General features: G+C 37.2%; 2 protein-coding genes across 2 annotated transcripts; both read left to right on the top strand.

The window, feature by feature from the left end:
• Positions 1-2,302: 2,302 nt before the first annotated feature.
• si:dkeyp-67f1.2 (uncharacterized protein LOC556106 homolog) lies at positions 2,303-5,642 on the top strand. The gene is made up of 7 exons (XM_027010934.2): positions 2,303-2,363; positions 3,937-4,060; positions 4,157-4,215; positions 4,377-4,427; positions 4,539-4,614; positions 4,784-4,910; positions 5,297-5,642. Exons 1-7 carry the CDS (start codon positions 2,303-2,305, stop codon positions 5,381-5,383), a joined length of 585 nt encoding a protein of 194 aa, XP_026866735.2. The 3' UTR covers positions 5,384-5,642.
• Positions 5,643-6,035: 393 nt separating this feature from the next.
• On the top strand, positions 6,036-12,212 carry LOC113577978 (protein FAM107B). Its single transcript, XM_035524101.1, is given in 7 exon segments — positions 6,036-6,057; positions 6,140-6,180; positions 9,968-10,025; positions 10,212-10,416; positions 11,531-11,613; positions 11,616-11,661; positions 12,089-12,212. Coding segments are annotated over 7 exon segments (579 nt in total).
• Positions 12,213-12,325: the final 113 nt, after the last annotated feature.

Here is a 12,325-nt window from a genome sequence, read left to right as displayed (position 1 = left end):
ATGCATGATTTCTTTCCCCTTGCACCAGTGACACAAAGCACCAAATTATGTAATCCAGTAATTTCCTTTAGAGTTGTGTTCTTAAACTGCCTGTAGTCAGTCTTCACATTTCGTTTAGTTTTGTTTCAACTTGAACATGTGTTAAATGTCTGCTTTGATCATTTTTCCTTTTCCAATTTGTCAATGACTTGAATAAGCATTGTTGACTTATAACATTAGTGTCTGGTTCTGTGTTATGATGTAATTATACTTCACTTGAAACTTGTGCTTTAACCCTTTGATGTACAATATGGGTCAAAAGTAACTCCACGTGAGTGTGTGTTTTATTTTCTGTATCTTTTCAATAAATTAATTTCATCTTTCAGGATTCCACATTACCCAGTTAGCTTGTTTTTGATCATTTTTTTAATCACTCCGTGGGTCAAATATTCCTTATATGTATTCACTATAGAATTTAATAGGAACTTTTGATATTTGTCAATGTTTGCAGTTCAGATCATCTTCATTGCAGACAACTATTCACCTGTGACACATTTAACAACTCAACAAGGGTACCATTACACATTTGATGCCTGTGAATCTTTTTACAATTGTTTTAGCTAAGAAAATAATGGCTTATCTTGTGAAAGATAATTGCCTGTATTGTTTGAACATTAGGTAGGTTAAGGTTACAATGACTTTGACACAAATTTGTAGTGAGTGGGAGAGAAATATGTCCAATTCTATTAACTAGCTAGCTGTTGACCTTCACCAAAAGCTGCTAGGTTTAAGCCCAAATTTGATGGGTTTTGAGGATCGTGGCCATGTCATCATACGATCCATGGGACAGTTTAGTAATAGCTTCAGTACGGAATTGAGTATGTTGTAAAGTCACAAAACTTTGCATGTTGGCTCAGCAAAGGGGCCAAAAGATGTATACAAATGCTACCCCCTTAGGTAGATGGGATCAGGAAGTAGGTAGATGGGAGGTCCTAGAAATGTGGGACCTGTACAGCAGCACTCAGTTTGACCTCTTGAACTGTATTCTAATGTTCTTTTGATCATGACTTTTTTAGGTGTTTAGATAAGATATTAGCAAAGTGGGCCGCACATTACTGAAGCATTCGAAAACTACATCCCACCTAGGTGGTCGGCACTCTGATACCTCATTTGTGGGCCTCCCTCTACTAAGGTTAGTGCCATGAGAGTCATAGGGTTACTAAAATTAGGGAGACTAGGGTTAGGGCCATAGGTTTCTGAGAGTTAGGATCACTAGGGTTACTAGGGACATTAGTGTCACTAGGATTAGGGTCACAAGGGTTAGGATTACTAAAGTTAGACTCATTCAGACTACTAGGGTCAGAATACTTAGGGTCATTAGGATCTATAGTTTTATTTTCTTTTATTCTGTTGCATTCACCACAGCTCACTGCTGTTTCACTACACATCAATATCAGTGTTATCAGTGATACGCATATGTGTGACAAAGTAACTGTGACATTTAATATTTGAAATATATGGTTATTTGGGCAAAATTACTGCTAAAATATTAAATATTATAGTATGCCTTTTATTTTTTAATCATACTTGCTTACATGAGTCATTTTTAAGTGCGTAAACCTGATGATGTACAGAAACCTTTTTTTTTTTTTTCCCATGAAGCAAGAAGGATTAAAACAATGATTTGTTGTTACAGACATGAGAACTTGGAATATTAAATGATGAATTGATTTCAAAATAGCAAAGAAATATGCATGTATGAAATATACAAAAGGAATATGGGTTATGTTTGACCAAGGTTGTGCAATAGAAGGGGTTTGCATAGCTTGATTAACGAAGGGTTGAACTGGTTCTTTGTCTCCTGTTTTATATCACAAGGCTTTATGATGTCAGAGAATGTGAATAAAATTGATCCTCTTGTGTTTTGTTGGATGATGTGTTAATAAATCAGACTTCTTTTTGTCAGCCACACTGAAGGACTTAAGTATTTGGAAATAATTTCTGTTGAAATCTCACTACACAAAAATAAAGAATAAATTTACACGTTCACATGGTTTGTGCCTCATTTGGCTGGTATAAGTATGAAATTTAGTAATGATTACTACTGTAATAAAAAAAAATGTTTACATTGTAGAAAACATTGATAAGATAGGTGGGTGGGCATGAAGCAGTTTGTCTGGACAGGAAAACTTGTTTAAGTGTGTGTTTAAGTTCAGGGTGTATAACTTTTGAACTACATCCTGGATGGGGTTTTGTTCACAGCAGTAAATCAAGCAACAGGACATCAGCAGTTTGTTTCTGTTCATAGTCCATCTATAGAAAAATGTCAGTTAAAAAGCAGCATTCAATGCAGAGTGAAGAATCAAGCATGATGAGATTGCAAGGTAAGAAACCTAATCCCTCTGAACATATTTGGTTAAATTGGTTAATCTCTTTTTGCACATGTCTAATTAAACGTTTTTGGTAATAAAAGTGTGCTTTCTGAAGTGAGCTTGCCTGATGTGTTTTCAGGTATTGCCTTTGCTTTTACATTTGTGTTCACAATACTCCTACTCTGGTTGTTTGTCAATCAGAAATATCTTCAGGAGGGTGCAAAATGTTCGTATATCACATTCACTTAAGAGTTTGTTTGCTTGTATGATTACTGAACTCTGTTCAGACGTACTGTTTTCTAAATGTATCTCCTTATTCAGATGAGGTGCAAAGCAGAGAAATTCATAGATCAGACTGTATTTTTCCAGGTGAGTATGACCTTTTGTCATGGAGCTGTTTCTTGAATTTATGTCAAATGTAGTTGTGGGCTTAAGTATATACTTATTAGGGTAAAAGGTGTGAAAGATCGTAATGGAATCATTTGTTCTTATTATTATAGTTCCATCATAGGAGTTTGTCCTATTCACACCCTTTTTATTTTGTGCAATGATGGGGTATGGTCCCAAGAAACCTTTACACCAATGTTGGATTCTGTCCCTCAAATCATCCACCACCACCATCAGAATAAATTTGAACCTACATTTCAAGTCATAAATCTGGAACTGATCATCATAATCTTTGGTATTTCCTGTAATTCTTTAAGTAGATCAATACTGCAGTGGACATTTTTATTTGAACTAAAAATGTCAGTTTTAAGATCATCCTATATTTTTTGTGAATCTTAAATATATTATGACCACATCATGTTCAGACAATGCAGTTTAAAAGTTATCAGTAATTTGGAGTTTCAGAAATCTTTGAAATACAGTAAGAATATCTGAAACAAATCTTAAAAAGAAGGGAAAAATTATGACAGTGCATTTCTGTATTTATACTGAATTTTGTAAGTTAATTTGGAATCATGCCAAAAGAACAAACTACAATCATTGCATCATTAGAACAAAGGGGTAAAATAGTCAAAAATGGCAAAACACCGAAAAATGTTTTGACTGCTAAGTCTGATTAGCATGAGATCAAAAGACATAATAATTTAAAAGTTTTGTGTCATTTAATCTCTGAGTCTCATTAACTGCAGAATGCTTGTAAATCCTCAACTGTTTGCCCAAAGAAGAAAAGTTTGATATACTTCCTTATTGGCACATGTCCTAATATATCCTAAAGTAATCATTACAGTCATGCACACCAACAACTCTCATAAAACGCAATTAACTTTCGGAAAGGAATATAAAAGGACATGTCATCATATTGCCATTGCAGTGTTTGGTTTCACGATATAATAGTGCTTGGCCGCATAATTGTTAATTGTGATATTCTTAGGCTTCCTTTTAATATGTAGTTAAGGTAAGTGCATATTTGAAAGGAGAGAGAGAGAGCGAGAGAATGTGTTTGTGAGTGTATATGTATTATTATTTTTATATTATTTTATAATTATTTTATAATTATATTATTTGATATTATTTTATAATATGTATTATTATTTTATGCTCACTAACATCTCAGTATGCTCATTGTCATTATGTTCAGGTCTGTTTGAGTCTCACTCAGGTTGCTGTCAGCATAAAGTCTGCCCTGCAGACCACTATGCTTTCTTACTGCGCAGTGGGGCAGCAAATGTGGTGGGGCCAAAGATATGCTTTGACAACAAGATGTATGTATTGGCACTTGGTGCATTACCCATTTGTAAAATAGATTTATGCATTATTTGCTAGTTATTCATGTTTATTGACTGTTTCATTTTCCATAGTATCATGGGAGGATCACAGAATAATGTCGGATGGGGTCTAAACATTGTGTTACTAAAGGGTAAGATTATTTTAAAAAAAGAAAAATGCTTAATTTTGAGTTTCACTCTGCTAAAAGGTACATAACTCTTTATTTTGTGTATATATATATATATATATATATATATATATATATAAGCAGTTACTCAGAGGTTATGGGATTGTATTTCCTGATTTACATAGGTGAAACCGGTGAGCTATTGAGATGTAACTACTTTAATAGGTATTCCAGGGGTAAGTCTGTTGTGTGTTGTATGTGCCTATGAGTTTTTATAAACAAAATATTAAAAAATACAATTTTCTGTCTACACCATAATTCTCCACCATATTTCTCAACATTTGCAGGATTACTTAACTTTCTAAAGATGGTACAAGCAGGAAATATAATTTTAGTGGCATCATATGAAGATCCTACAGTATTGTGAGTAAAGAAAAATAAATTACACCTACAAAGAAAATTATTCCATTCATGCAGTCTAGAACAACAGAATGAATTATTCCACAAGAGACAGTGTTAAAGAGGTGTTATATAGATTTATTTTCAATAGGAATGTCATGGGACTTATGTGGACCTGCTTTGTTTCCTGCAGGTTGACTGATGAGATCCGGGAGATCTTTGCTGGGATGGGAAGCACCATGATCCGCTCAGTCAAGTATAGGGACAGCTGGGTGTTTGCAGGGGCAGCTGGAATGAATAAGCAGAGCCTATTTGAAAAGGTTTGAACCTTTACTGATAAAATATTTGACACAACCTATATAATTTAAGAGATAATTATATAGCCATTCTGTGAATTCCAGTGCTGTTAGACACTGGCTCATATGCCAGTGACTACAATGTAGGAACGAGGATGAACTGTGAATGTGGTAAAGTTCATGTTAAATTAATATCCTATTTTGTACATTGTTTATATTGTAGGAGGCATCTTTGGGAGATGTTTACCAATTCTTTAATAACAACTACACAAATGTAATTTACAGATCCGACTTTGCAATAACATTGTCTCATGTTTTTAACAAATGTTCACAAATGGGAAGTGATAGTAATGTTTGTTTTAAAGTTTCTCTGGAAAGTCTGATGTTTTCCTTTTTCTTTCCTTGTGTAGCTCATTACAAATGATGAGAAGACTAATGCTTATGGAGCCTGGCCAGAGATGGGGGAGGTGGGAGGCTGCTTTCCCAGAAAGATCTGACCAACACCAAATGAGTGTGCTGAACCAGCCAGCCGGTGGGCAGGAAAACATTAAGAATACCAAACATGGGATGTTAACGCTTTGAAGTTTCAAAAACTTTGTGGAGTGTTCACGTGGCTGTATGGATATGATGGCCACATATTCTCCCCAATTTGTAACCTGTGTTCTAATACTTGCAAAGAACTGTTACAGTTTGAGTATATAGAATATAGAATAAAGTTTATATGAAATGTCCACCGGGTTTCAGAAATAAACAAAAACTTGCTCTCACAGTTAGGTCCTGATATTCCTTTCTTCTTTATTATTATATTCTTAGAGCAGTGTTTTGAATATCACCATTTCATTTTTACTTTGTTTAGTGGATCTTGCATTTATCTCTCTCCCTCTCACCATCCATCTGTCTATCCATCTGTCTATCCATCTGTCTATCCATCTGTCTATCTATCTGTCCGTCCGTCCGTCCGTCCGTCCGTCCGTCCGTCCGTCCGTCCCTCTCTGCCTGTCTCCCACCCCCCCCACTAGCCTTTTCTCCCTCTCTTCTCACTTTCTCTTCTTCCACTTTCTTACTTTTTTCTCAACTGTCCTTCTTTCTCATTGGCTTAAAGGCACAGTCGTGATACTGTGATTCAGTTTGAGTTCCTTTGGAGGGCGTATGAATGTGTGCACTGAGTTTGGTCAGTATGATGCCCACTTTCCTGTCAGCAATAACCGAAGGGAAGCCCCAATACACTGGATACATCCTACAGTGGTAACCAGTGAGGGGAGTGTGCCGCATTGGCATGACACATGGAAAGAAAGTAAGGATTTTTTTTTTCATTTATTCATAATGTGTGACACCTGTATTCTAAAACATTTAAAACCTTTCTTTACCCTTTAAATCAAGGTGAAAACATTACATTTACATTTACGGCATTTAGCAGACGCTCTTATCCAGAGCGACTTACAAAAGTGCTTTGTCATTTACTTATAGAATATATCCAAGTACAGTATAGTAGGTTAGAATTAAACATACCAGTGAACTAGAATACTGTAGAATACAGGGATGAATGCTGATACCTAGAAGTGCAAAATACATATGGTCTATCTTAAATAATGATAAGTGCTATAAACACTAAGTGCTAGAGTTTGTTAAAAAGCATAAATAGTGCCCTACAATAAGTATTAAATTAATCAGTCAATAAGGGAGCAGTGTCAGTTATCCTTTAAATATTCTACAAATAGATGGGTCTTCAGTCTGCGTTTGAAGACTGCAAGGGACTTTGCTGTCCGGACTGCAAGTGGGAGTTCATTCCACCATCCTGGAGCCAGGACAGAAAACGGTCTCGATGCTTGTCGTCCATGAGACCTGAAGCAAGGTATTTCAAGCCGAGCTGTACTTGAGGTTTGAAGTACTCGAGGTACAGGTCAGGCTTTGACCATTGACCTCATGTATGAAAGGGCTGGTCCATTTTTGGATTTGTAGGCAAGCATCAAGGTTTTAAATCTGATGCGTGCAGCTACAGGGAGCCAATGAAAGGAGCACAGCAGTGGACATCAGTGTCGACAATGTATTACCAAGTGGTAAAATAATGTTTAAGTTTACATTTAGTACAAATACAAGTACAAATGTACTTTCTGTGGAGGTCAGTGATATTATTGTAACCAGGCTTCTTGGAGCCTGAGTTTAATCATGCATGAAAATTCACTGGTGTTGCACAACATTGGGTTCATCCCTGCAGAAAACATTGACAAACTTTTACATTGTAAAAGTGTTTGTTTTACCTTAATGTATTTCTTTTTATCCAACAAGAAACAGTATGTCAGTTTATCTTTTTTGTTGGCTTAGACATGGAATTCTGCTGTCACCTTTGACTTACTTTGCTTTCAAATTTAGTTCAGAGACTATGACTTCTTCACAACAATAGCAGTTTAGTAAGCATACAGATTTTCAAAAGAAAATGGAGGAATTGTTTGTCTGGGTCGCTAATGAGATGGCTGGAAGCCAGGTATTTTCACAAGCATTGTAGGCCAATATGATTAACCCAGCATGATGTGTACACACCGTACCACGTGACTTGGGGGGGGGGGGGGGGGGGGGGGGAGAGACACGTGACAGAAAGACCCGTGACAGAAAGACTGACTTCATTCATTGTAACTGATGAAGCAGCCTTTTCCCTGTCAATGCCTGGACAAACATTCTAGTGAACTAACCTGTTATGGATCAACTGTAAATAAGAAACCTATTGATATTATTTGACTTCATTACCTATGTGTATGGTTTTATAATAGCTGAAAATCATATTATGAAGTCTTTCTTAAAGCACATGGCAGACAGTTGGGTCTTGCAGACCATATTAGCAAAGACATCTCGTTGATCACTACCTAGCCCTCTAATAACAAACAAAATATTAATGTCCTATGAGAAATCTGTCCTCCTGTCACCAAGGAAACACGTCCTCTATGACCTAATGATAATCGTTCTGTAAACAAACCCAGTCCTGTGATTGGTTCAGCAGGATAAAACAATGACATCAAACCTATCCGAAATCTGAGAGCTTTGCAAGATCTCAAAAATAAACAGTTCACCCCTTTCCTAAAATGTTCTTCACAGAGAAAGTGCTGTGCTAAGTAAATAGTTTATGTAGAGGCCAATCATATCACTATGTCACATGAATGTGAAATAAAAAAACAATATGTTTTCCTGAGAATAAAATGTTTAAAACTGTTCAACTTTAAAATGATTCATATCATCACATCCATATATCACCATTATCTCAAATTGATCACAACGCCTTACACCGAGGTTTCTTCACTACCTAGCTCATATACAGTGGATCTATCAGCTAAGACAAAGACATGATGGACTGCCATTTATTATTAGCTATCTTTTGGCCTATTAAAAACAAAAAATCAAACACTTTGATTAGCTGATGGAGAATGGAATATTTCTAGAATAAAGCAATTGACACCACTTGCTGAATTCATGGCTAAACCAATGTGGTAAGCTTCTTTAGAAAACTAAGAAGCTTTCTGTCAACACATACAATTGAGAGAAATCCTCTGAATGTGGCCAAGAAGGGATTCTGGGAAAGCTGTAACAGTGATATCTCTGGGTGATCCTCAGTGGGGAAGGACATAGCAAGGTGCAGAAATGTTTTGCTTTATGCCTAATGTGTGAGTCTAGATGTGCCAACACACAGACAACAAGACCTCTCTAAATCAGCAGAGAAAAGTGAACAGAGTGCAGATATAGTTGGTCAAAAAGGGAGAACCCTTTGCAAACAATAGTTAGCTTAAAGGACCAAAGCATTTATATATACCCAAAACAAATGTCCAAACTATCTGCTTCTCTCTTTGCTACAATAGTAACTGACAACCCAAATGAACCCAGTTTAACAATAAAAATGATTCTTTTCTCTCCCACTTTCTGTTGAATGGTTCAAACAGCAGCACATCATCTCTCTCATTCCCTCTTCACATCTCTCTCTGTCTTTCTAGTTCTGCTGACAGAGCAGATTCATCCCAGTCTTGACACTAGCTGACTATGTAACTATGACACCAAAAACCATGCACTTTGTTCATTTACCTGTCTGCATGGTTCACTGGGTTCCCCAGCAACAGAAATGTACCAGATGCACCACTGCAAAACTGATGAATACGCTCATCACTGGCTATTATGCTGTAGCCCTGAGGGGTCTACAGCACAACCAAACAGAATGCTTGTGATAGCAGCACCGAGGTAAAGTCTAGTTAGAGTACAGAGGCTATGAACAGGTATGGTGGACATGTGTGGGGACCAACACACATGACAAAGCAATACATCGGCATAAATGGGGAAGAGAAACAGTGCCTAAATGATAAAGCTCTGCAGTATGACAGAGCAGCCATTGTGTGTGTGTGTTTGTGTGTGTGCCCATGAGACAAAGGTACACAGTACATTCCACGCTGAGCCATCCTCAACCTTTCAACTTATTCTTCTCTAAGGACATGGGTGAGTGCCAGAAAGACCTGACGTGGCATGAAAACACACACACACACACACACACACACACACACACACACACACACACACACACACACACACACACACACACACAGTACCTCTCTTGTGCAAGTTTCCTCTTAGCATACAAAGCTGTCCACTTCGTCAACAGCTTTGGAAACTACTTTTGAAAATCTGGAACAGCTGAAGATGCATAACAATCAACACATTCATGATAAACAATTTCATGTTCATATATAAAATGTTAAAAGCTTTTTCAAATCCATTGGAAAGGTTGAGAAACAGGACATTGGAGGCAGGAAGAGCATCACTTTAACACTTTATATTTTCTCTTGATTGAAATCTGTCTCTGCATTTAATCATCATTTTTTATGGCTCTGCATCGTGGGTACTCTCTCTCTCTCTTTTTTTCTGGCTCTAGCAACCTACTTAAAGAGACGTTAGCATAGAAATAGGTTAGCCACACACAAGTCCCACCAATTTTAATTACCCATTGGTTCACTCGGGCCATCTCTTCACCCCACAGACATGCTCTGTACACCCCTGCTTCCACATGTTGCTGTTATGTTGTTTAGAATATTTGTGTGATATGGTGTCCATAGGCTGACCATAGTCATCAGCATCTACATTTGGGATATGCTAAACCTCTCATTGGGCCAGGTACCTCCTCTTAATTTAATTCTGCTGTTCATTTATTATTAATAATAATAATATTAATAATAAATGTATTAGAAACTATACTTTTGTAAGATATGAATCCAACTTTTTGGTCTTTTGATTGTCCAGGATATATTGTGTGGAGGTTGCAATTAAATTATCTTTCTCTCCCCACCCCATTTCCTTTAGATTCAGGTTCTGACTTGGGCTCTGTGGTGGGCTGTGATCAGAGGTGGGACAGGGAGGAGGATCTGGATCAGAACCAGCTGCTTGTAGAGCACACAGATGAGGGCTATTATGAGGAGTTAATTAGGCCAAAAAAATTGTTCAGTTCAGTGAAGGCCTCCAGGAATCACCAAGAGCTCCACCGTGAGCTCCTTATCACCTACAAATGGTGCAAAACTCAACCTTGATACATTGAAAAGTTGTTTTTTTGTTGAGTGGAAATTCAATTATGCACCTTGCACCAACTTTATTAGAGACATTTATTTATTGGAAACACCTTGTATATGTCCAGTTAGGGACCATCGCCCCTCATCTACAGTCCAGTTGGTGGAATTCTCCAGATCTTTATCAATCAGATTTTGACTATGGGACTGCTGTTGGCTGGAAGATTTGTATGGCATACCACTCTTAATCCACAATGGCGCTGATGTGTGAAAACACTGCTGAGCTTGGTTACACCGACTACCAAGCCACCATGTTATTGACACTGCTTTGTTGAGAATTGTCTATTACAATAGACAGTTGAAGTCAGTGATGAACAGGGTACAAGGTGGTTAATAAAGTATGCATGGTAACAAATGGTCTATTTGTTAGGTTTACCTAATAAAGAGGCCAGTACATGTAGGTGCTAGGTATTTTTAAATAAAGTGGGTGGAAAATGTATAACCTCCATGTTATGTGATGTTTTTAGATATTTTTAGTTATATTTTATATTTTATGATGTAGCCTAGAGAAGTCAGAAAAAACTAAACACTGAATGAAGACTATTTAGTAACATTGTTGAGTTTTATTTCTGTTCTGAAAAATATTGGGCCATTTTCAAAAGTGAACATTTTACTGCACAGCTGTCAAATTGTAAAAGTTGGCATATTCACCTTCTGTGCTCCTGCTAGAGCCAATCACTTTACCGAACAAGACCTGGGTCTCAGGAACTGAAACAGGTTGCTGAGGGTAGTTTATGTTGTCTGACCCATTATCCAGTATGATCTTATTATTTTCAGACCTAAATATTTGTAAATCTTTTATCAGAATCTGTCCTCAGTTTCTTTTTAAACAAAAAGATAATATACTCTATACGTCACTTATCTTTCCTAACCAGCAGATGGCGCTAACATAACTGCTTGAGAGAGTCCCTTCTTAGATATACTGATAATATGAAGTCCTCCCACTAGAAGGCACTGTTGAAACTGTCACAATCTCAAATGCGGTGTATTTATCTACATCTATGCTTGTGACTAATGAAGCAAGAGCATGTCTAAATGTGATGTTGGTGATTTTGTCAGAGGATTCGTGGTGGAGGAGAAGCCAGAGCTGCAGAAATTTCTAGACAAGAGAAACAAAGCTCAAGCTCTGAGACACGTGCAGGAGAAAGAGCTCCTCTGGACCAGGAACTGCAGTGGAGGCAACAGACCAGATAAGGTGAAACACCAGAACCTCTGAATGCTAATTTGGCTATGCTAGTGAGAAGTCCAAAGTTCTTCAGATCCTTTTTTTGTTGTTGTTTATTTATTAATTTTTTGTTTAACTTGGTTTAGTTTAGTCCAGTTTAGTTGAGTTCAGTTGACAACATAACTGTTTTGTGTGTGTGTGTGTGTGTGTGTGTGTGTGTGTGTGTGTGTGTGTGTCAGATGTGTCTCATAAATCGACTAGTTCTACTTATTACTGAGTAATCAAAATCAAACCCCCCTCCAAAGTCTTACTTTACATATCCTATGGGAAATGTCTGTGCATCCTTTCCAAATCCCAGTTCACCCAGTGAACATAAGCACTTGCCAATAAGATTCATAATGTATAGATGTAACTGAGATTCATCTTAACTTAAATCTTAGCATTGCTTTTACTTCCCAGCTAGAGAGAGGAATGGAAGAGATGAGAGAAAAGCAGAAGGTAGTGGCTGAGTTCATCAGAGTCAAGGAGAGTTTGAAGGGGACAGTGGTGCCAAACGCTTTGGAGAAGGAGCTATAGGCCTGGAGCTATAAGCGCTACCATCTTCCTCCATTACTGAAAATGTGGCTCTTCAGTTAGTAAGTGATGCTGGAGAAGCTATTGACAGGAGTTGTCTCTATCTGATCATCTGC

The sequence above is a fragment of the Electrophorus electricus genome, chromosome 3 (genome assembly GCF_013358815.1).
Source record: "Electrophorus electricus isolate fEleEle1 chromosome 3, fEleEle1.pri, whole genome shotgun sequence".
In the NCBI taxonomy this organism is placed as follows: Eukaryota; Metazoa; Chordata; class Actinopteri; order Gymnotiformes; family Gymnotidae; genus Electrophorus; species Electrophorus electricus.
This window is presented reverse-complemented; position numbering and strand designations above follow the sequence as displayed.